The following is a 22,833-nucleotide window of genomic DNA, read 5'->3' on the forward strand; positions in this document are numbered from 1 at the left end:
AGATATTATTTTGTCCTTTTAAACCGCACTTCCACATTTTGTTCTACCATATATTCCCAATGACCTTTGTCAACGATTTATACGTGGACACATAACAAAGTCATTGATCATTACGCAGGCTCAACGCGAACGACTTTAATCGCAAATATATTTTTATATTATGACATCAGGCCGAGACCCACGCCCCATAAATCTCTCGGAGAAGTGGGAGGAAAATAGAAGTTAAATCTGCCCCACTTGTTGCCGCGCCCCCCTTTCTCCCCTTTTCAATGCCATCTGTTGGGGGTAATAAACATGGCGCTTCATCTTCACTCCCCCGCATTCTATACAAACAAACCCCAAAAAAAACATAGAAAGACATTTGCCATCGTCTCGGCTAAACAATAAATGTCATATGGTTGGCACATCAACACTTTATGTGCTTCGCTGGCCGCCAAAAATGTCCTGCAAACATCCTTGCTCTTATTTTTGTCAGCCCCTTTGGCACAAACAACAAATGAAAATCTTTACACGCTTTTAATTTCGTTGCTCTCCAAAGTATGCAGAAAATGTTTTTACATCACATTTTCCCGTTTTATTTGCTCCTCGCCTTTTTATTGCATAAATGAAATTAAAATATGACCAGCAGAAAATTAAGAATGTGAAATAAAGCTGAAAAGGGCAGAGACTCATAAACAAAGACTTTGGCGTTTATCCTTCGTCACACCCACATATCATCATCCCTACTCTAGACATTTATACTCCTTAAGATCTGTTCCGTATATTCTGTGTCTTATATAATACCCAGTGCATTTTTTATAAAAGGGTATTTAGATTTTAGTGTAATATTTGAACTTACAATTTTAAAAACAATAGTTGTTAATAAAGGGTACATTGTTTTAAAAACTTTACATTCAAATAAAGTTATAGATTAGTTACGGTTTTAAGAATAATAGTTGGCGATTTATATTATTTTTAGCGTTATATTTAAATTTTACATTTTTAAAATAATACAATTTTAAAAATGGTTTTTAGTCTTTCATTAATTAATTTTATAACAAATATGTAATAAGTAGAACAAATCGTTTTCTTATTTCCTTATATATTTTCTTGGATGACAAAGAAGGGTAACCCTGACTATTCCCTTCCTGCGTTGCTCATCTAGTTTATGACTTCAATTTGGCAAAATGAGTCGTAATTTTGACTTCTCGTGGGCAAACCCCCACTCTGTCCAAAAGCAGTGTTAGTTTCCTTCGTGGGCCCGCTTTTATTGTAATTTTGTGGCCTTTAATTGAATTTTATTAGCATTTGTACTTAATATTTGCTCAGCTCGAATCCCCTTTTGCCTCTCAACTGTCCATTTAATTGTATTCTTTATTTGCATTCGGTTTCGGGTAGAAAAATGGAGCCGGGGATGGTAGATCGGTTTCTGGTTTCTGTTTGTGGGGTAGTTTCTCCACTTCCATTTATTTTACTTTCTCCCTTGGTTCGTTTCTATTACGGCTTGTGTGCGCATCTAATGAGGGTTTTTTTAGTCGGAAAACCCGCAGAACGCGAATCAAAGAAGACTCTGCAAAGAGTCTTTGTATAAAAGAATCTGTTTCACAGATAGTCTATTTTGTAAATAGTAAATTATTTTATTAAAAATCCTTTTATTCTCTTTTATTACAGGTAAGGGCTTACAAAGCAATTGATGATACTTAAGATTAATTAATTAAAATGGGTAAGACATAAATAGTTTTAAATCAAAATCAATTAACTGTGATTACAAAAATGTTTATTTTTCTTTCGTTTAATACCAAATCAATTTAAATAGTAACAAGAAAGCATTTTTGAACTTATTATAAATAAATAACATATTAAATTAAGAAAACTACAGAAAAGTAACTTTAAACCCTTTTAAAAGATGCAATTTAAAATTATGGTCGATATCTTTTGGTGCGAATGTCGTTTTTGCGTTTCTTTCTCGTAACTAACTTGACATATCGAACTTTAGTTCGACCTCTGGATCTATTGGGCCTTGATTTTGGCTTCTTTGAGGATTTGGTATACGAATTGGCGGTGGGTCTCGACCAACTGTTGTTTATTGTGGCGCTGGTGGAAGAAGGCCGCCAGGATTGGGAAAACATATCATTCGAGATGCCATAGGGATCATAGTTTCCCTCATAACCAGACACTGGATTATTTGCATCATCCAGGAAATCCTCTATTGTTGGTATGGATGATGAAATGCTATTATCCTGGCCGCTAAAAGCCACAGCACTATCATAGCCCTGCGCATTATCCTGATCCATTTCCTCCGATCCTGTAGCATAATAACCACCATGTTTATTGGGCGTACTCATTACCATCACTTCTTCGTAATCCTCATGCTGCTGTGGCTGTTCATCCTGGTAGTCTTCAAAGTTCTCCGACAAATCTTCATCTCGATAATAGTTCGGTTTACTCCTAAAGTAATTCGAATATTCCTTGTTTGAATTCCTTAATTTTGAACTGGATTTCTTTCGCTTTCGTCGTCCACCGAATCTTGAGAGATATTCCCTTTGCAGAGCTTCTAGAAAATCATTGTTTAGTAAAGAATTGCTCTCCAATTGATTATCCTCCACAGAATTATCCTCCTCTTCTGGTTTTTCAGGTGTGAAAATTTGTTGCAACAATTGTTGTTGCTGCTTAGAGGTTTTTAAAATCTGAGGTCTCATTGTCGTTGTGGTGGTTGTTGCACTTAAAGCCGACTCCAGATTGTAATTATCGAATAAAGCTGGTCCATAGTTGGGCGCCATATTGCTGGGCGTAGGCATGAGAGTGGGCGTGGCTGCCGTGCCCATCAGTTGCATCAGATTGGGAGCCATTGGTCCGGTACTCCCAACTGCCGTTGTATAACCCAAAAGTTGAACCTGAGGTTTTCCCGCAAATTTCGGATGTATCGTTGCGATCGTTGTGGGTGGCGGTACGGGAACCGGGTGAATTTTCCGCGGCAACTTGTAGACGTTGTGGAAATGCGTATGCTGACGCACCACCTCCGGCATGTGGAGTCGGATATGGACACTAAAAGAAATGACAAGGTCCATTAAGACTTTATAGGTATATCACTTTGGGTGTCATTTAGATTTATTTGTTTTTTATATTATGACCACGTTATGAAAAATATGTTTTGTGCTGAAATACACAAGCGATGGTGGATCGGTTAAATATATAGAAGGTTGCCTTACTTTTTTAAATTGAAAAAAAATTATTGTACAATATAACTAAGAAACTAGTATATTAATGCTATAAAAGTTTAATTTAATTTTCCCTATATACATTCATTAAAAAATACGCTTAAAGATTGGAGAAATAGAATCAGAAATTCAAAATTGACGGTTTATTTCAAAGCCATTGTTTTTTTTATGCATTGGTATGTTTCTTATTTTGTTAAGCAAAAAAGAACAAGAAAATTCCAATTATAATAACAGTTTTATTTTTTTTACTGTTTAATCGGTTTTGCCACCTCAATGTAAACTTTACCAAAAACAAAAAATAAAAAATACTCCAATAAATTCTTACCGCTCCCCGCTGCTTCCGCCCGGAACGGCCTGACAGCCGGCGAAGTTCGATACCAGCAGCAGGCTCCATGTGCCCCAAATGGCGATCCTGGGAATGTTGGATGAGGAGTGCTGATTCAGGATATCCAGATCCATGGCTCCATAACTTATGAGTGCGCTGGCTGTCGACCGACTTGTGACGCATCTCTCTGGTCAGGCGCCCACTTTTATTGCCTTGCAGCCGGAGCAGATTCAATTTCATCGGCTGAGATGGGTGAGATGCTCACTGAACGGAAAAGATGCGTGGATGTGGATTTGGATGCGTTGGGTGGTTTGAGTGGAGAGAAGGGAACTGCATTTCAACCTCACGTTTCCAATTGCGATTTTCATTTTCAGCTTCCAAGCTGTGTTGCTTTATCTCTTGCTGCCTCGCTTTGATATTCGATAGGTTTGAAAGTCGAGCGACAGAAACAGCAGCTGCAATACCAAATCATAGTATATGCGGATTTCCAGGGAAAGCCCCCACAAAGTCAAGTTTGATCGGAAAAGCGGCGCATGCGTAACGTTTTCAATTTCAATTGTTTGTTTTTTTCTGCGCACTTTGCTCGTTGAATTTATGTTGAACTCCCTGTCTCTTTCTATTGGTCCCGCTTGCTTCCTTCCTGTCTCTTTCTGTCTGATTTATTCGGTCTCTTTCTTAGCTGTCTGTTTATGAAACCGGAAAAGTGCTAAAATATAGGAACATTCTAAATGAAGACCCTGCAAAGCTAAGAAGTCATTTAAATAAAGAAAATATCAATTTCGAAATTTTAACGATATTTCTCAGTAAAATCTTTGCCCTACATATTTCCCACATCTTTTCCACATAACCAGTAATCACCTTAAATTTGAAGTATATCGCAAAATGTTTAAGGGTTCAGTTTTTACAATCTCCCAAGATTGTTGTCCGCCACTTTAACGACTTTTGCTAGAAATCCTTGAATTGAATCTTAAGCAACCCACGCTCCACTTTTATGTGCTCTTTATCACTTATTTGGGTTTTGTTTTCTGTGACTTGGGGGAAAGTCTTACTTAACCTTGGTTAAGTGCCAAAAGTACTTGGTAAGCTAAACGCAGCTAAACAGAAAATGCAGCCAAGTAACTTCCAAGCCACTAACTGCAGATGAAAAGTAGTGGAAATTCGGGCTGGTGGAAAATGAAGTGTCCTTTTTTTCTGTTTGGCTGTTGGTTTACCCCCACACCCACACACCCAATGTATTTTGGCAGCCACAACGAGGAGTCAATGAAAGTGTTTTCGTTCAAGGATAACCACAAACTTTTCGCAGCGAAATGGTCTTAAGCTGCTTAGCTGAATTTAACATTTAAGATCATAAGCCAAGCCAAAGTGAAAGGTTCTCGCTAGGTATTCTACGTCTAGCCACAGTCTGCTCAAAGTTTATTGCTCCGCATTTGATTGGTTAAGTAAAGTTGGGGAAAAAAACCTGGTTGAAAAAGAAGAGGTAGAAAAATAATAAGCGTTCAATGGCTTTTTGCACTTACATCATCCATAATAGTTGGCGGCATTCGGGTAATCATCTCTCGCAATGATGATGATAATGACGATAATGCGTGAAAAAGGCAGCCACAAGTAAAGGAAAAATAACTATAAGCATCCGTCAGCAATAAGAACTTAACACCCGACAACAAAAATAACAATCACCCACCGTTAAAGCCAATCAGCTTAGAACATGAACAAAAATATGATGTGAAAAATAAGTAGTGGATGAAATATATTTCTATTTCGTTATGAACATTGTTGGATGCCCTAAAAAGAGAACAATATAGATTTTTAATCAAAAAAGAAATACCTTATAGATATTTTAGAACATTTGTAGTTGTTAAAAAGCAATATTTTCTTATGGATAACTTTAGTTTATTAAAAAAGCTTTAAATTTATAGTGATCTCAGAATATATAACTAAATTTTACGTACTGGAGACGATTTGATACCTTTTAAATATAATAGTGTAACTATTTTCATTTAAAAAATCAATAAATTCATTACGATTTGAAATTATTAAAAGATTAAGTCTTATTTCCTTATGGAAAACATTGGATGTCCATAAAAAATAAAAAATTTAATTTAACAAGCAATAATAATTTAAGAAAACAAGTAATAAATTTAACTTTGTTCCTCCTAATAATTTTATTGTTCCAGTTAATACTTTTATTTTATCTAAACTTTCGGTTTTACTCATTGATTCTGATAGTAAACAGACAAGTAAGTAGAAAAGTTTTGAGAAAAGTAGTGTAAAGATTAACAAGTCATGATTATTATTTTGAAGTGAGCAATAAATAGGGAGTTGGGGCAAATTGGGGGCGTTGTAAGAGTCTGACAAAGTGGGCGGTGAAGTTTCATTATTTCTGCCCAAGGAACCATTTTGTGATGGGGGAATGATTTTCAGCTTCTTCTCTCATTCTATAGTTGCAAATATTGAGGAGGAAAATGTGTGTGTGTTGCGACTTTTTTAAGTGGTTTTCGGACTTAGCCAAAGTTTTCCGGCATTCGCGTTGGTGTGTTGTATTTTTTCCACAAAGCCATTAACACGTATGTGTGGCCATAGCCATATTGTTGTATATGCTACCAGCAACATCACGAAGTGCTACTCTTGACCTTAGCGTATCTTTTTGCGCCGAGGAAGCCGAAGCCAGATTTACTAGTAGCTTGGCAACATGCTGCCAACGAGGTATGAAAAATTAAAAGATGTAGATCTGGCCAACTGGTTTTCATTGGTAAGGCTTCCTGATTTCTTTTACTATTTTGTGTTGCTTAAAAATTTGCCAACATAAAACTACATTTGAAAAATAATATAATTCCAAAGGGTGTTGAAAGGCTAAAAAAATTTTGAAGGTTAAACATTTTATTTGTAAAAGAGTGCCCTCGGAATAAAAGCGACAATTATATTTAAAAATCCGCCATATAGCTTTATTTCTTCTAAATCTAAGAACAAATTTTTATTTTATTTTATTTTTTTTTATTTTTGCCTAAAACAAGGAAATTGAACTTTAATCAAAAGCATTTTTATGAAATGCAAAAAAACTTCGCCATGGACAAAATTGTTTAAAAACAAGAAACCATCAACAATTTCAAACCAATACAGTCCAACACTGTATTTTTTGCCACAATTATAATAAAACCTGGATCAAATTTGTACTAATTTAAACTTACATTTTTTTTTTATAATTCTTTATTACATAAAAACTGATAGCTTTCGAAATAAATTAAGTATAATAATGCAATTACTGTTTTTCGTGCTTTTTCATAATTGCAATCAAATTGAGCTTGGCAACATGTTGCAAACCTTACCTTGGTTTGTGTGTGTGTTTTTAGTATGCTAATAAGCAATTTTGCTTTTGTTTTCGATGCCCATATACCATTGGTTTGTGTCTCGGCTCAACGCCTGGGTCAATGTCTTGCTTTTGACCATTGTTTGTTACCGCTTTCTGTCTCTTTCTCTACTGTTACGCACTTTGCGTTTAAGTTTAATTGTTGTTTATGCGAGCATTATTTGCATTACTATTATTTTCAAGTGCCATCATCAGTGGGGTTAGTTTTCCACTTGGGTCAATGTCCATCGTGATCCACCGCCTTTATTTTGCTTTACTGCCTGTTTTTCTACGTTTTTTTTTTATGATTCCCTTTTCCGCTTACCTTTTCATTCACATTTAATAGTAATTTGTGTCGATTGGCGTTGACCATTCTTAAGAATCATAAAATTATGATGTCACGTTTGGGGTGCTAAGTCTTTTCACCTCATGTATTATATCCGGCAGTTGTTTTTACTGGCAGGTTTTACTTATTCTATAATTTCTTTAGTTTTATTCACAATTCTCAATTCGTCATGAATTGAATATCTACTAAATAAACTGTTGGATAGTGAAAAAAATCAACTATACCAGGCAATATAGTTAATTAAAGTGAATAAATTTTTTTTGATAACATTAATATTTTGCTTTAGGTGCAAGAAAGGTGGACCGAAATTACAAAAAAATTATACCCTTCAAGACAAAGAAATCATTACTAAAGCTTATCAAATTAAATAATTGTAAACATATAAATATAATAACTTGTCAATAAAATGAAAATCAAATCTTTAATACAAAAATCAACGACCTTTGTACCTAGAAAATCGTTTAATTCATGATCAATGATGTAAATTTATATTTATTATTAAACCAAGACGTACCTCAATGTACATTCAATTGTGTCATTCTAACTGTGGGTATTACACCAAGTAATTTGCCATCCATCTCATTTGCCGCAAAGTTCCGAAAACAATTTGCATAGTTTTCCAAGTGAACTGGAAAAACTTGCTACAGCAAAAACAAGAAGCTGAAAATGGAAATGGGTATAAAAAAGAGAGAAATGTGGAACGTGGAAAAGAAAAACGGAACAAAAAACTTTTGCCACAGCCATTTGAATAATTACAATCGATGGCAATAAATTGAAGCGATTCGATAGGATTTCTTTGATGATACACTACTAACTCGAATAATGTGGCAAGACCATTAGGTGTAGTAAAATTTAGAAGGGTACTTAAAGGAAGTAATTGGGAACTGAAAAGACATTGTTAAAATTTCTTTTTATAGATCTACATAGAGTACGTTCGAATTACAACTTCTAATTAGTTTTAAATAGTTAAATTGTAGAGTTTTTATTGGACTATCGAGTTGGATAGTTAGCTGTATCGTGAGGCTTTTATTCTCAGTTTTTTCCATCGTGCAGCTTCAATATCTCAAAAGTTCTGTAAACTGGCCTAGAACAACGACGCAAACACACACTTAAATGGCCAAAAGATACCGCCGCGAAATGCTATGCACCCCCTCCTTTTTTTGTTTCGACTTTTAACTGGTTGGGAACTCCAAACCCCTGTTTACCCCACTCTCTGTCTCGGCCTGAACATCTGGGCCTTCTGGCTGTGGCTTCCTGGTTGTAAAGTGTACTTCTTTTTTCAGCTCCGCCGAGATTTGCAATGGCACAAAACATGCAAAGACATTATCTTCATGTGTCTGTCTGCAGCTTTTCCACTGCCCTGTTCTTTTGCTGATGCTGCCGCTGCAATTTTTGTCCAAACTGTTAATGTCAGTAAAAAAGAGAAAGAAGTAAGAAGATATGTTTTTCCAGTGCCAGCTCACGGATTTTCTTCTCTTTTCTTGGTCGGTTTTTGGGTCATTGGCCAATGCTTTTTATTGCCAACTTTCTAAGCCAACTTTCCATGGTCTAAAAAAGGGTCTAGAATGTGCAACAAGTCCACAATTAAGTTGTACGATAATTAGCATAATAATTAGCTAGATTCGATTCGATTTGATTTGATTTCCTTTGTTTTTGACGTGATACAGAAGTTCATTGAACGAATTGGCTTCCTCTACAGTTCTCCTTTGTGTGTTTCTATAATGATTGCCCGCGAGTTGATTTGATTTGATCCGGGATGGTTCGTGCCGTTAATGTGTATTTGATTAATTAAATTAATCAACTGCTCGATCTACGAATTATGAGAATCAATAAAGAACGAAAGACAACGCATAAATAAGTTTATAAATAACATTGATGAGGGTCCTCCTCAGGGGTCCACTTGCTAAACTGTTGACACCAACAATATACATATGTTATCTTTTCTTTTACAACCAAGAGTGAATTAAGTTTGATGGGTTTCTTGACTGGATTACGTAAGCGGTAACACAAGTTATAGTTTTAGGAAAACGCTGAGATAAAAGTGATCGAAAGTAGTTGAAGGGCAGAGAATTAAGGTGATTACAAATTTTTAATAGAGTGTCTAAAGTCATTAATGCAAGGATGTGTCTTTGGTTGTAATTATTTTTATGGCTGAAATTAATTAGAGAAGTTTGACGGATGAATGGTATTTGTTTTCTTAACATTCTCATTAGAAAAAGGTAGAATTTCAGGAATCCATCCTATTTGCAATATTGTTTAAGAGTAGAGTAAATCCAATTACTTAATTATGGTAAAATATATTTAAATATGTACCAATATAATTTTACCAATTACGATTCTCCATGTAACAAATCCGATTCCTTGAATTTTTTGAATCTCCCCCACAAGCTGTGCAAATTGAACGCTTTTTCAACATTAATTAGAAATGTTTACTAATCTAAACTGAAACTATCATGGACCAACATTCACACAGAAGTGTGAGCAGGAAAGAACAGAACGAAATGAAAAAGAAAAACTAAGGTCAACACCAAAGCCGAAAACCGACACTGAAATTGGACTGACTCCTGAACTGAAACTGCCGCAGTGACTCCCAAAGTGTCTGCTTCTATTTTCGTCTGCCACACACCCGCACAACCACACACACACATTGACACATCCAAACCGACACACAGTGGATAACAATTTGTAAAAACAACACTCGAGTTGAACTTTAAGTAAACATAAAGCGAAAACTACATAAATGAGTTTGCTAAAAACTCGGCACGAAAAAGTTGTCCCCTATCTTGCTCGCAGAAAAAAAAAACGAATTCCAGAAGCAAGTAAGAAAAGGTCTAGTAGAATAGGGTATTTAAATACGCTTTCTAATTTGGGAACTAATTTTTAAATACCTAAGAATAACAATTATATCGATTTTTAAAAATATTTATATTTTGTATTTTTTTTTGTAAAGTTATTACTTTAATATTATCTTTGGAAATTTAATTTTATACGGTTTATTTCTAAAAATTTAAAATGCATATGTGAGTTCCCTTGCGGTTGTAATAAATTTCGAAAACATAAAAATTAATGAATTGATTAAAAACTACTATATTTAGAATACCAAATTGGGTTCTCTTTCAGTCGCAGTAAATTGAACAGTATCCGAAGTAAGTATCTCTAAATGTTTAAAACTTTTATTACAAATTTCAAAATTAATGGACTAAGTTTTTCTAAATGTTTAAAATGTTTTGCTTGCATTTAGATAGTAAAAATGTAAAAAATATTTTTAAAGTGTATTATAGACTGTAATAATATAGCCGGCGGAGCGATAAAAGTTTGTCTCGGTGTGAATGACACGGCGATGGTTGACTGCTCAGGCTAGTTGAGTGTGTGTGTGGGGATTTTTTGTTGTGCCTGTTTGGGTGTTCCTTTTCCACCGTGTCCACATTATTCTCACACATTTCAGAGTGGACACAGCTAAAGAACCGCGATGGTATCTTAAAAAAAAGGGGTTAGGTGGGGGGATAGATTGTGCTTTTATGCTGTGACACTTTTGTAGACTCACTCCGACCTCAGTGCCGCGCCCCCGCCCAACCCCGCCACGCCTCCTTCTTTTTTTTATATTTTTTTTTGCCACAGCACCTCTAACCACACTCATGATATCAAAAAACTTTGCCGACAAGTAGAAGAAGAAGCAGAACAAGCCGAAGCTGGAGATGAAAAAGAAGAAGAAGCAGAGGAGCCGATGATAGCACTGATGTGTGAAAGGGGGGCGGGATTTTGGGTTTGTGGGCGTGGCAGCGGGGTAGGGCGGATGGATATATATAGAGATAGAGTTGACAACTCTGGTTTGTTTGCCTTGCCGCCTCGAGGCGATTCCAATTAATGACTGAAGCATTTTCACGCCGCCACTTGGATTTATGTGGACAATAATTATAAATATTTCAAATAACTTTTTACGACTAAAAAACTTTAAATATTTGTATCCAATAATGACAGGTAAATTCATAATTAAATTTACAATCGGTTTTCTTACGAAAATTGTGTTACCAACTAGATTCAGATAATGTTTTTTGGTGTTATGCGCACACTTATGAATAAGTGAAATATATATTTTTAATTCATATTTTAATTATTTCTTTAATTACAACTTTTTATATTTTTGTTCAATAAAAAATGGTAAATTTATGTTAACCAAACAAATTCATATTATGTCTTTTGATTGATTACGTAAATGCTTTCAAAAGTTTACTTCCTTAATTTTCCATTTGAAGTTCCTACATAAAAATATATATTAAAAAGTTTATCACTCATTCAGTAAAAAAAACTGTATGGTTCATATTAATACTATTTAGTCTTTGAAACTTTCGATTGTTTGAATGTGTATAGCTCCTTTTTGATGTATCCGATTGATATGTGTCCCCTGAATCTTCTCTAAACCAACTGATTTCAAGCATCATTAGTGAGGAGGGAAAAATGCGCAGAGTTTCGCTCATTATGATATCGCTGGGAAGTCATCTAATGTGACTTTTTCCTCCACGTTGGTGCGAAACGAACTGGAAAATCTGCAATGACGAGGCGACGACGGCTACAGCGACGGCGACAATTTGATTTCAGGGTAGCGACGACAGCTTTTCACGGCCTTAATGGGTTAACATTAGGCGACTTGTCGGCGCAGATTTGCATGCAAATTGTTAACTCATTTTGCACGTGTCTGCGCCCCATTGCGAGTGTTTGTCTTGGATTTAATCATGTCGCTGTCTATTAGGGTAACGCGGGAATGTTGGCTGGAACTTGGTGCTAAGTTAAGGCAATCAGCTAGCCATTGAAATGAGCCAAAAAAATGGAACTAAGATAAAGTGAAACTTTGTTATAGATATCATTCATATTTATTTAAATAAGAATTAAAGCTTTTAGTTTTGTTCACATTGAATCGAACTTTAATTGATTCTCCACTGCATGTTTTAAAATGTAACCCTCGCCAATAGAGTTTTATGCCACCCCCATTATGGGAATTGTAAATCGAATTTAATGCTTTTTTTTTCCTTGTTTTTCAATTTTTACTCATTTTGCCAAATCATTTCAGAATTAATTATGAGACTATTAGGGGCCAACCCTCGATACCACCTCGCACCAATGCAATCCAGTCAGTCACACGCACCAGGCGGCCTTCCTCATCGCTTTTCCTCCCCTTTCCCACCCAAAACCCCAACTCCTACCCCCTCCCACCCATCTGGACTCCTGGCCATTAAGCTTGTCATCAAACGTTACAAATTAATTACATTCGCAGCGAGAGAGCTTCCACCTCCTCATTTCAGTTCAGTTCAGTTCCTCTTTTAGCCGGTTGGTTCCTATTCCTATTCCGTTCCTTGTGTATGCTCCATTAAAACTAAAAAATGCAATTACATATAACGCCTGCGGGGCCACAGCAACCGTAATAGCAATAGCAAAAGCATCAGAAAAACCAGCGAGAGCAGGAGCAGTAGCAGTTTACAGGGCCAAGGAGCAGCCGAAGGATGCCGGCGATGAGTTGAAACAACGTTAGCCAAGCGCTCATGGCCATGTCGTTACTGCCCTCCTCATGATGATTCTATGCGTCTGCTTTGCACAGAGAAAAGTGTTACCAAGAGTCAAAAGTACATCAATATATTACTTATGACAATATTTCTCTATTCTTTACAATATACCGCCAATCAAAAGTACAACAACATATTAATAATATCAATATGTATTTGTACTTTACTAAATACCATTTGAATCATGCAAATTAGTTATCATTTAGGTAATATTTTCATTATTAATATATTTCTATACTTTACTATATGCGATTTAAATCAGTAGACTTTTGAAATCACCTGAAAAGGTGTCTGAAAGTATGCAACAACATATTTTCAACCAGAAAGCCGGAATGTTTCGACTGTTTTATTTTTCACTGCATACTTTTAGACACCTTCATGGGTAATTTTTAATGATTTCTGCTGCATCCCCAAAAATTACATTTAAATCTAAAAGAGTTTCAAAGATTTTTGCTACCTGTATGCGCTTAATTTCCAACTTGTTATTGGCCTTGAAGCCACTGAGTTGTTTCTGCACATTTTTAATTGCATTTGTCAGTTGCTCGTTAGTAGTCAAGTAAAAATATTAATACGTTTTGTGGCCAGGAAATGAAGACTTTATCAACTCTATCAAAAAGCATTCACCATAAAAGTAAACCCAATGAAAAGCGCATTAATAAGTTCAGTGAAAAATAGCAAGTTATAAATTTACAGCCCCATCAAATTTCATAAACCAAAACATTAATTTTGCGCATAAAAATTTGCAATGACTTTGTATTCAAAAATGCGATAAATGTGAATTAGTAAAACCAGTGCCGTATACCATCGTTTAAACCGTTTATTTCTGGTAATTCCGCAGTATTTTTCCCTCGGGTTGAGATTTACTGTTGCTAAAAATTTTCCAAAACGACTGACGGAAGAAAATCAAACAGAATGTGCATTTTTCTGCGGTTCTGCAGGGGGTTAACCCAAATTGAATGAAAATAACTGACGTTATCTGGGGCGTTAGTCCGAGTTGCAGAGTTTCCAACTTGCCGGTTTGTTTGTTTCGTTTTTCCCACAGATAAGAAGCGAGTGACATCCTTAAAGGCGACGATGACGACACTTTTCCCGTCTCCTCTTGCTTATTCCACCTCCACTTTTCCCTACGTTCGTGTCTCTGTGTTTTTAGGAGTTTATTATCATTACTCTGCCATATGGCGAAAATATCCTACGAATGTTGGAGCCATGGTGTTCTGGGGTAGATGATAGTATTGGCTGACGTGAGCTAGAGAGACGCTACCATCGTCGTCGTCATTATCAGAGTTTTCATCATCATCATCATCATCATCATTGTCTTCGTCGCCATGGTTGTTGCTCGTTGCCCTGTTTACACTTTTCCCTACTTTTAGCCCCTCATCTTTTCTGTGTCTGGCTCTCGTCATCATCATCATCATCGTCTTCATCAGTGATATCTGCATAATTCGTCGGGGCCGTCGGGGGCTAAGAGACATGGAGTTTTTTGGGGTTAACTGCCAGCTTGCGTTTTTCATGGTTTTAAAACAGTAAACGATCCTTAGGTAAAACTAATTAAAATTATAAGCGAATTCCATATTTAAATACTCTTTAGGCAAACTAGAACTTTTAAATTTGTTTTGAATTGGGTTGCAAAACTTCAATTATTTTATGAACTTAACGTAAAATGTATGAAAAAATAAAAATATAAAATTCTTATAAATTGAAAATGTAGCTACGAAAAGTTGTTAAGCTATCAGGAATCATCCAGGAAAAACTTTTAGTTCCTACAAATTATAACTACAGTTACAAAAAATGTTTATGCTAAATTTTTAAGGAAAACTATTTTTTTTTTTAATTATCATACTTTTTCAATCCATTTAATTTTAAGACACATTTTAAGAAATGGGAATTCCTTCATTCAAAAGTTTACTGTAGTTTTAGAGTGTGTGAGAAGGAGATACGCAGAACAAGGGACAGGGTTGTCATGTTGTGCACATTTTCTAAAACGTTTTTGTGTAAATGTGGCGCAAATTTAGCCTCCCATCTACCCCTAAAACATTATACCACCCGCACACTCAAGTCTAGCGCGTGTGTTTTCATAATGCGCCATAAAGTATGCAATGTTATTTTGCGCTTGATGAATTTTTCCACGTTGCGCAGTTTTGCAATACCCACGGCACATCCTTACATCCTTACACCCTTTTTCCAACCCCCTTAGTTGTTGTGCGGGTAATAGTGTAAAAAGTGGCTTTCATGCAAAAGTGAATTAATGTGTATATAAGGCCAAGTAACTAGAATTTTCAAAGTACGAGCGAGTTCGAGCATAGAAAAGCCGATCAAAAGAGCAATCAGAATGATGAAGAATCCTGGTGTGAACAATCAAAGTGTAAAAATTTGGTATAATTTTAACTGACAAAGTTTTTGGGTTTCAAGATTTTAACCAGTTAACTATTCTAATCCCCTTAAATTTAAATTGGACTTGAATTATCTCTATTAAAATTTAACTTAAGGTTCAAACACATTTCAATAAATAAATAATTTCCCACACCAACCATAAAGTTTGATGCTCCTTTTGCCCTAATTTATTATTCACTTCCATTTACCACCAACACTCACCCATTATTCATTCGCTTACGTAGTATTCCTCACCAGTTATTTTACACCTATTCTTATAATCCGAATGCCACAAATTTCCGAGAATAAGCACTCGTTTCTAGCTGCGAACTCTAATTAATTTCCACCCGTGGTGTTCTATACCCTTTTGTCACCTCGTCTTAACCCACATATACCACGTATATATCAACCGTGTATTTTTCTTTCCCTTACCCCAACTATCTGATTTTTTTTCGCTGGTTTTGGTTGCCTTAAGCTTTTAGCATACATATTAGATAGAGTTTACACGTAAACGTACTTCATTATTATCCAGACGAGTGTGTCGCATGCTCAAACATGACCGAAAAAACCACTAGAGAAAACTTCACACCCCTCACTATCTCTTAGCCATTTTCACAGCTTTTTCCCCCTTTTTTTTTGTTGGTAGAGAGAAAAAATAAATACATTAAAATGCCAGCGGGTAAAATGAAGATACAAACAAACGCATTAATACGTGACGCTGGAGCATTATTAGAAAATGTGTCCCGATGCTGGTTACTTCAGCTTGTTCTCTTTCAGACCCACCACAGCTTCCCTTCGCAGGACGAAGCTATCGAAGGGCAGAGATACGGAGAAGGATTTCTGGAAAAGGAGTGTACGTGCGTCTATGCTGTCGAGTCCCTGGCAATATATTTTGGAATTATTTCCCCCTTTTTTTTTTTTGCCACCAACTATGCGCGGTTTTTTCTTCAATCGGAGATGGTGTCGTGATAAACTTAAAGAAATAATTTCTTAGAGTTTTTACAAACTAAATTTAATAGTGTTGATATTTTCAAAAATATATTTTAAAACCTTTCACTTAAGCTGCTTGTATGTAAACAATGCGTTAAAGTTTTGAAGATTCATTTTTTAGAATGTCTTTGATTATAGATTTGCAAAATAACTAATGCTGAAACATGGACTTATATTTTTAAAAACTAAATAGATATACTGTGCTGCGTGACTCACGCCGTCAAGACTCGAACGTTTCCACTCTTGGAACGATTTGCCATCTATCTCCTTGCTCCTTATCATGTCTTGTGAACGCGTACTTTTAATATGAATTTAGTCCTTTAAGTCCCGCCTGTCTGTTCGTCTAGCAAATGGCGGTAAAGCCAGTCTCCGGTTCCCCTTGTCGCCTAAGCGTCTTTGTTGCACTTGCGTTTTCGATGGGTTTTTCTTTTCTCGGCGCCAATTTTACTTTTTGGGCTGGCCGCACGTTTGTTCAATATGTCAATATTACTTGCAGGGTGGAGATCCCACGTCTGCCCTCAACCTCTGGGTCCCATTTTCTGTCTGAGCTGTATTCCTTAAACACTGAAACAACAGTTTTTATAAAATCTAAAATTCCTTAATCTCTGCAATCGAATACAAAGAATTTTATTTTGTTTAGAAAATAATGACTTAAATTTTAATCAATTTAGTTTAATCTAAATTAATATCTGATTATTTTGGTGTTTCGAATTCGTGATATATTTCAGTCTTCATGACAAAAAGGACATTTTCTACAGTGCTATGCCCTGTCTGGAACTAGCCTTACCAAAGGACATTCTCACGCTTTTCTCGACTTTTTCCTCCGCCTCGTCTTAAGTGACTTAATCAAATAACTTTGCACTCATTTTTTTTCTTCTTCTCCTCGACACTCGTGTTTTTGTGCATCTTCAGAGGTCTGTTTTCGCCTTTTACGGTGTGTTTTGTGCGCCATTAAACATGACTTTATTTTTGGCATCTGCATTTTTCTGTTCTCTTGGCAAGTGCATCTTATTTTGGCAAACTGTCGCTATTGTATATTGAGGATAGTGGTTTTTGTTGCGAAAAGTGACACGTAGCCTGACATGACATTAACTAGACTATGAAAGAAAATGTCGGGGTAAATGAAAATGGCAAAAGCAAAACCATTTGAAAAGCTAGAGCTTGCTGTCTTTGTTTTAATAAATATAGTTGCTAAGATTGTTAACAAAAAAATGTTGTTATTTTTGTCATGGAAAATCTTAAAATCCTGCTGAGTTTATCTACAAGCTCATAAAGTCCCACATGCAAACTAATTTCGATAGACACACACTCTATTATTTACGTGAACCACAAAACATGTTTTCAAGTCCTTTAAATAACCATCCTAAGCAATCCAATCACTTATCCCTTAACATCAACCCTTAGCCAATGCTTTGACATCGTAAAAAAGTCTGTGGATTCGACGACTTGTTGACTTTAGTTTTTGCTGTTTCGGCGGCTTTAGCCACACCCACACACTTCGCCCACTTTAAGCCAGCCTAACCGTTGGAGAATGACCTACTGAAAAAAGAGAAAGGGAGAGAATGCGAGATAGGATAGCCAAGCTAGCATATTTTCCAAATTTCATTGCCTACTTTTTGGTCATCTAATCGCAAGGACGCACAGAGAAAAAGAGGGGATATGTACGAGTAGTATAACCCAGCTCAGTTTTCCAATTCTATTAAAATTCTTTGCCGGAAAAAGGGGGACTTGCTCGCGCAGAGAGACAACTACATATTAGAAAAGTATTAAATTACAGTAGAGTATCCCCCATACCCATCTCCTACATTCGGTTCACGCCTCTGTTTGCACAATGTCCTTGCTCAGGCCAAAGGAAATTATATGTCCTAAAACCTCCCGGGCCCTCCCCCACTTTATCCGCAGTCCGGCAAAGTGTGAAGTCATCGCTTTATAATCAAGTTTTCCTTTCAACTTTTTTTTTTTTTTTTTTTTTTTGTATGCTTGCTGCCTGGATTTTTCTTTATTTTTCCTGTTTTCCCCATATGTTCGCTCAAATTGTCGCCTGCCTTGTGCAAGGATGCAAGGATATATACATGTCGCCCAGTCCATCTCTCCATCTTTTGGCTCCTTTTGCTGAACCTACAGCCCCCCAGCCGTCTGCCATTAAAATTAAATTGACCGTAGCTGCTTAAAGTTATTAAAGACGAAGGAAAACGAGGAGGACTTTGGCTTCTGTCTCTCGGAAATGTCAAAGTTTGGACAAGAACAGCAAGCCAACAGGAATGAGGGATGCTCTTTCGAGATGTACTTACCTTTTTTTTTTTTTGTTTTGATATTTAGATTTAATGTGAAAATCTTTTTAACAATTAATAACCAATAACAATTAATAACCCTGAAACATTAATAATAATTTAAAAATTAAAAATTAAATTAAAAAATTTCTTCACAAAATTCCTTTGAGCCTTTGAGGCAGGCTTCACTTTGGCTTAGTCAGCACCAAAATGGGAAGAAAGGGCAGAATCCTTAGGTCCTTCCCCACCGGGCTACTCAGCCTATGTTTGGTAGGCAACGGGAGGATGGGATGTGTCAACTGCTCGGTTGCGGTCTATTTGAGCCGACTCCAATGACATCAGCACAGAGACAAAAGCTGAGAAAACGAACATGAAATGCTGGTGCAAATTTGTCGGCCTTTCCTTTCAGCATTTCCCATTGGTTTTCCGAGGGAGAAAACGAGAGGATAATTTCCCGAGAAAATTCCAAAGGAGTTGGCTCATCTGCTGATGCGGGTTTGGGTTGTAATTTTCCTGCCACTAAGTATGCTTCTTCAATATTTGTGGATGAGGCTCATTTTTCCCGTCATTGGCGTGTCACTTTCACTTTGTTTACCTTTCTTTTCTCCCTAGCTTTTCATAATTTAGCTCTGCATACTTTTTGCGGTTGGGTAACTTTGCTGCTGATTAAATCTGTACACACACACATATACACACACAACCTTTGAGAATTTTCTTTTAATATTCGTTTTTTTTTGTGTTTCCTGCACTCGTTTCGTGTTTACTTTTAATTAGGTTAAATGAGGCATAAGTGAACACGAAAAAAAATATTTTTTAAGTGCGTTATAATTTTTAATCAACTTGAGAGTGCGGATAAAAGGTGAGAGAATACAAAAAAAATGTTGGGTGGAGAATTAAAAAAATTAGTCTTAATGCCTTTTTCTTTGCCCGTAAGGCAAAGTTGTACTTGTCACTAATGATTTGGTATATTTTCTTATCTTTACAGGTACGTGTATTCTTGCTTTTGGAATTACCATATATATCCTTAGAATTGAGGTGGATAAAATAAAGTAAGTTTTCTTAAGTCAGATTGTGCTTGATATAAATTATAGGGTGTTTTTTTCATTAATCTATTTAAACACGGAAATTTTCTTCCAGCTGGCTTTGATTATCATTCCTTCGTGAATTAAATGCCATTTATTAAATCGCAAACCAATTGTTCATACTAAACAAATATTTATACCATATGTGAAAGAAATCAGCTTTTTGAGTTGCCTCAGTAAACTCATGAAGTGAAAGCGAAATCTAGTTTTATATAATGGCGTGTGCTAAATGCGTGACTGTACCTGCAATTGATAACAAAGAAAAGATGACTGTACATCAAATTCAACAATCGTTGTGCTAAATTAGCAAAAGCCTCAAAAGTCAATTTATTAAACCCGAAACTAAATGCATTTTCAAGGTGCGACATCATTACCTTTTATTATAATGTTTACTAAAGCGTCGCTTTTGTTTATCACTCCTCGTTTTCAGCTTTTTGTTATTCACCTCACATTGCTGCGATTTAAATACACTTTATTTAAATACTTTTGATGACATTTTTTTGAGCTGTTTTTGTTGACCTATTTTTGGCTGTCATGTTTGTTGTGTCTGTGCCAATATTAAATTTAATTTAAGCAAAAACGTTTTTTATTGTTTTATATTTATTTCGTTGGTATTATTTTTGTATAGAAGCTTTTGAAATGTTCAAATGTTAAAATAAATAGTTTGAATTTAAAATAATAAGCATCTGAAAATATGGTAAACTAAAGATCCCGTTATTCTTAAAATATAAAAAAATAATTATGACAGGGCATTTAAAGGTTCGGTTTTCTATTCGATGTTGTTATTACATTTATGTATACTGGTTACTCTTTGCTTGGACACTCATTTAGAAATTCGACATTGGCTCGCTTCCAGTTCTGTCCAAAATTCCCATGAAAACGTTCCACCTTTTTCGCCTTTTTTTTTTGGTGTCCCTGTTTTTTCTACGTTCTACGTGTTTAAAGCAATCCAAATTGGATTTGCTGCCATTAAAAAACTATCTGTTAGATGAATGACTAATAAACAAGCAAGTAAAAATACGGGAATTTTTAAATTAATTCATTAGGACTAATTTCATTTTCATTTGTATGTGTCATTTCACTTGCCTTTTTTGTATCGTTTGCTACTATTTTTGTAGTACTTGCAATTGAATTTAATTTAATTATACATAAATAAGGGGGTGGAATTTTATAAAAATTTTCTTTTATTTTAATTTGATTTTTTTCCCGAGCACAACATCGCACTCTCTGGTCCGAAACAAAAAAAATGAATAATTGAAAAATCATAAAAAAATAAAAGTTGGGGGGGACACAACAACGCAAATACGAATGGTATTCAATTCGTGGAACAAAAATGTCAAACATTGTACCAAATGTCAATTAAACATTCGACCGGGAGGAGAAGCGAGAACAAATAGATGGGTTAACAGAGGGTTGGCGATAGGACCCCATCCAACAATCAGAATCAAATTGATTTTTAATTAATTTTCGCCACATTTTTTCTCCTTTCTGACTCTGACTGTCTGTCTGTCTGGCTGGCTGGCAGCAAAAAATGTGAGAAGTGATTGAAGTAAATGAATGGGAATTGCTCTGAATTGGTTGACCAACGACCGAAGAGGTGGGTGGGTTCAATGGCGGGTTCTTGTCTTGTCAACTATTATAAATTCAATTTAGATATGCCATTCGATGAGTGCCAACAGGGCGGATGGATCGGATCGGACCGATGGGAGACAAATGAATGCGAGAATGCTGGCTGCCGGCTGATGAATAGCGAAATAAAAATTGCAAATGATAGTTGCAAAATAAATTTATTAAAAACGAAATATATACTTAAAGAAGAACAGCAAAATGAATATATACAACATTTTTGTTAAGTAGCAATAAAATTTTCCAATTTTTTATTAACATTTATAACATTTATATATTTTTTTTTAAACTTTTCAAAATATGTATTTTCCAAACACCTAGCAAACAAAACGGTTTTCGCAACACAAAACACGGTAATCCCTATCTAAACTTTTGGCCCAAAGCGAACTACAAAACTTTTTTGTTTAACCCTTATTTTTTCGTTTTTGGTCATAACCATCTGTTCTAAAAAAAATTGCAGTCGAATAAATTGTGGAATATTTCGTATTTATTCGAGGACGCGTTATTCAATTACCTGACAACCCTACCAGCAAGAGGCAACCACTCGACTCCACCGACTGACACACTTGAAACTTCAATGTAAATTCACCCGTTGCAACGCCTCCCTTTTGGTATACACTACGAGCCCCCCTTCTATCGTACTTCACTTTAGTGTGAATTGCAAATGAAATGCGTTGTAGGTGGGCAAATTCAGGGCGAAAACATACACGCATTGCAGGCGTTGACTTATCGCTATCGATAGGCCCTTGACAGGCTAAACGAATTTATTTTCGAAAAGAAAACCGTTGACACCACCTTCAGTGGTGTCACGTAAAAATTGAATTTCGAACCAAAAGCTTTACTTACAAACATATCATTTTTATGTACTTTTTTAACAAATTGTTTTTGGAAAATCAATATTATCAATTCAAAAAGGCAAACTTCTGATGCTAAACAAAATGTCCCAGAAAGCTATTCATTATTTAAACAGAACGCAGATAGATAGATAAAATATATATAATAAACAAGATTTTTTTTTAATTTAAATGATTCGTCCTCAAACATTTTTTGATATTTTTTTTAAAGATTTTTAATATATGCAAACATTTACTTTCGAAGTTTTTTTTTCCTTTGTTAAGTTTAAGGTTGTGAGAAACCAAAATTATCAATTTGCATTTCTATAAAGGGCAAACTTTAAATGCTAAATAAAAGTGTGCCAATATTCTTGTAATTATTTTAACTGGAAGATAGCTAACATAAGTTTAACTCATGATAAGGAACCAAGCTGTTATTTACTTTGTGTTATATTATCTACCAGTGTCTGAACAAATATCAAAAAACCCCTCTGTATAAAAGAGTATGTAAAATCAGCTAGAAAATTCCCTAATATATATTTACAGTAATATTAAATAATTACCGTCTGCTAGAACATGCAATTTTAGACTTAGTTGCTAATTGCTAAAACATAAGACGGAAAAAATCAAGGAACTAAGCTGGTCCTCATTCCTCTCTCTTTCTCTGTCTTTTTCTCACATTGGCTCATTACAAAAAAAAAAAAAAAACTGAGTGAGTGGGAAAGAGAGGGACTAAGCTGGCCAAAATGCAGTTAGGCAGGTCGTGGAAGCTTGAAAATATTTTTAGGCCAAGAACCCGATCACGCTAATGACGATTATGCTTGAGATCATTATGATCTCATATGGTTTTTTTTTATTTATTTTTTTTTTTTTTTGCCATCGGAGCGTAATTCGTG

General features: G+C 35.5%; 2 protein-coding genes across 10 annotated transcripts in view; one reads left to right on the top strand and one right to left on the bottom strand.

The window, feature by feature from the left end:
* The window catches only part of LOC128266442 (maternal protein pumilio), a 185,935-nt gene that overhangs the window by 65,471 nt on the left and 97,631 nt on the right, over positions 1-22,833 (top strand). The window lies entirely within an intron of this gene.
* Positions 1,629-4,160, bottom strand: LOC128266465 (uncharacterized). Its single transcript, XM_053003009.1, has 2 exons — positions 3,523-4,160; positions 1,629-3,024 (listed from the first exon to the last, which is right to left on the bottom strand). The coding sequence occupies exons 1-2, from the start codon at positions 3,654-3,656 to the stop codon at positions 1,899-1,901; spliced, it is 1,260 nt and encodes a 419-aa protein (XP_052858969.1). The 5' UTR covers positions 3,657-4,160; the 3' UTR covers positions 1,629-1,898.

Source organism: Drosophila gunungcola, chromosome 3R, assembly GCF_025200985.1.
Source record: "Drosophila gunungcola strain Sukarami chromosome 3R, Dgunungcola_SK_2, whole genome shotgun sequence".
NCBI lineage: Eukaryota > Metazoa > Arthropoda > Insecta > Diptera > Drosophilidae > Drosophila > Drosophila gunungcola.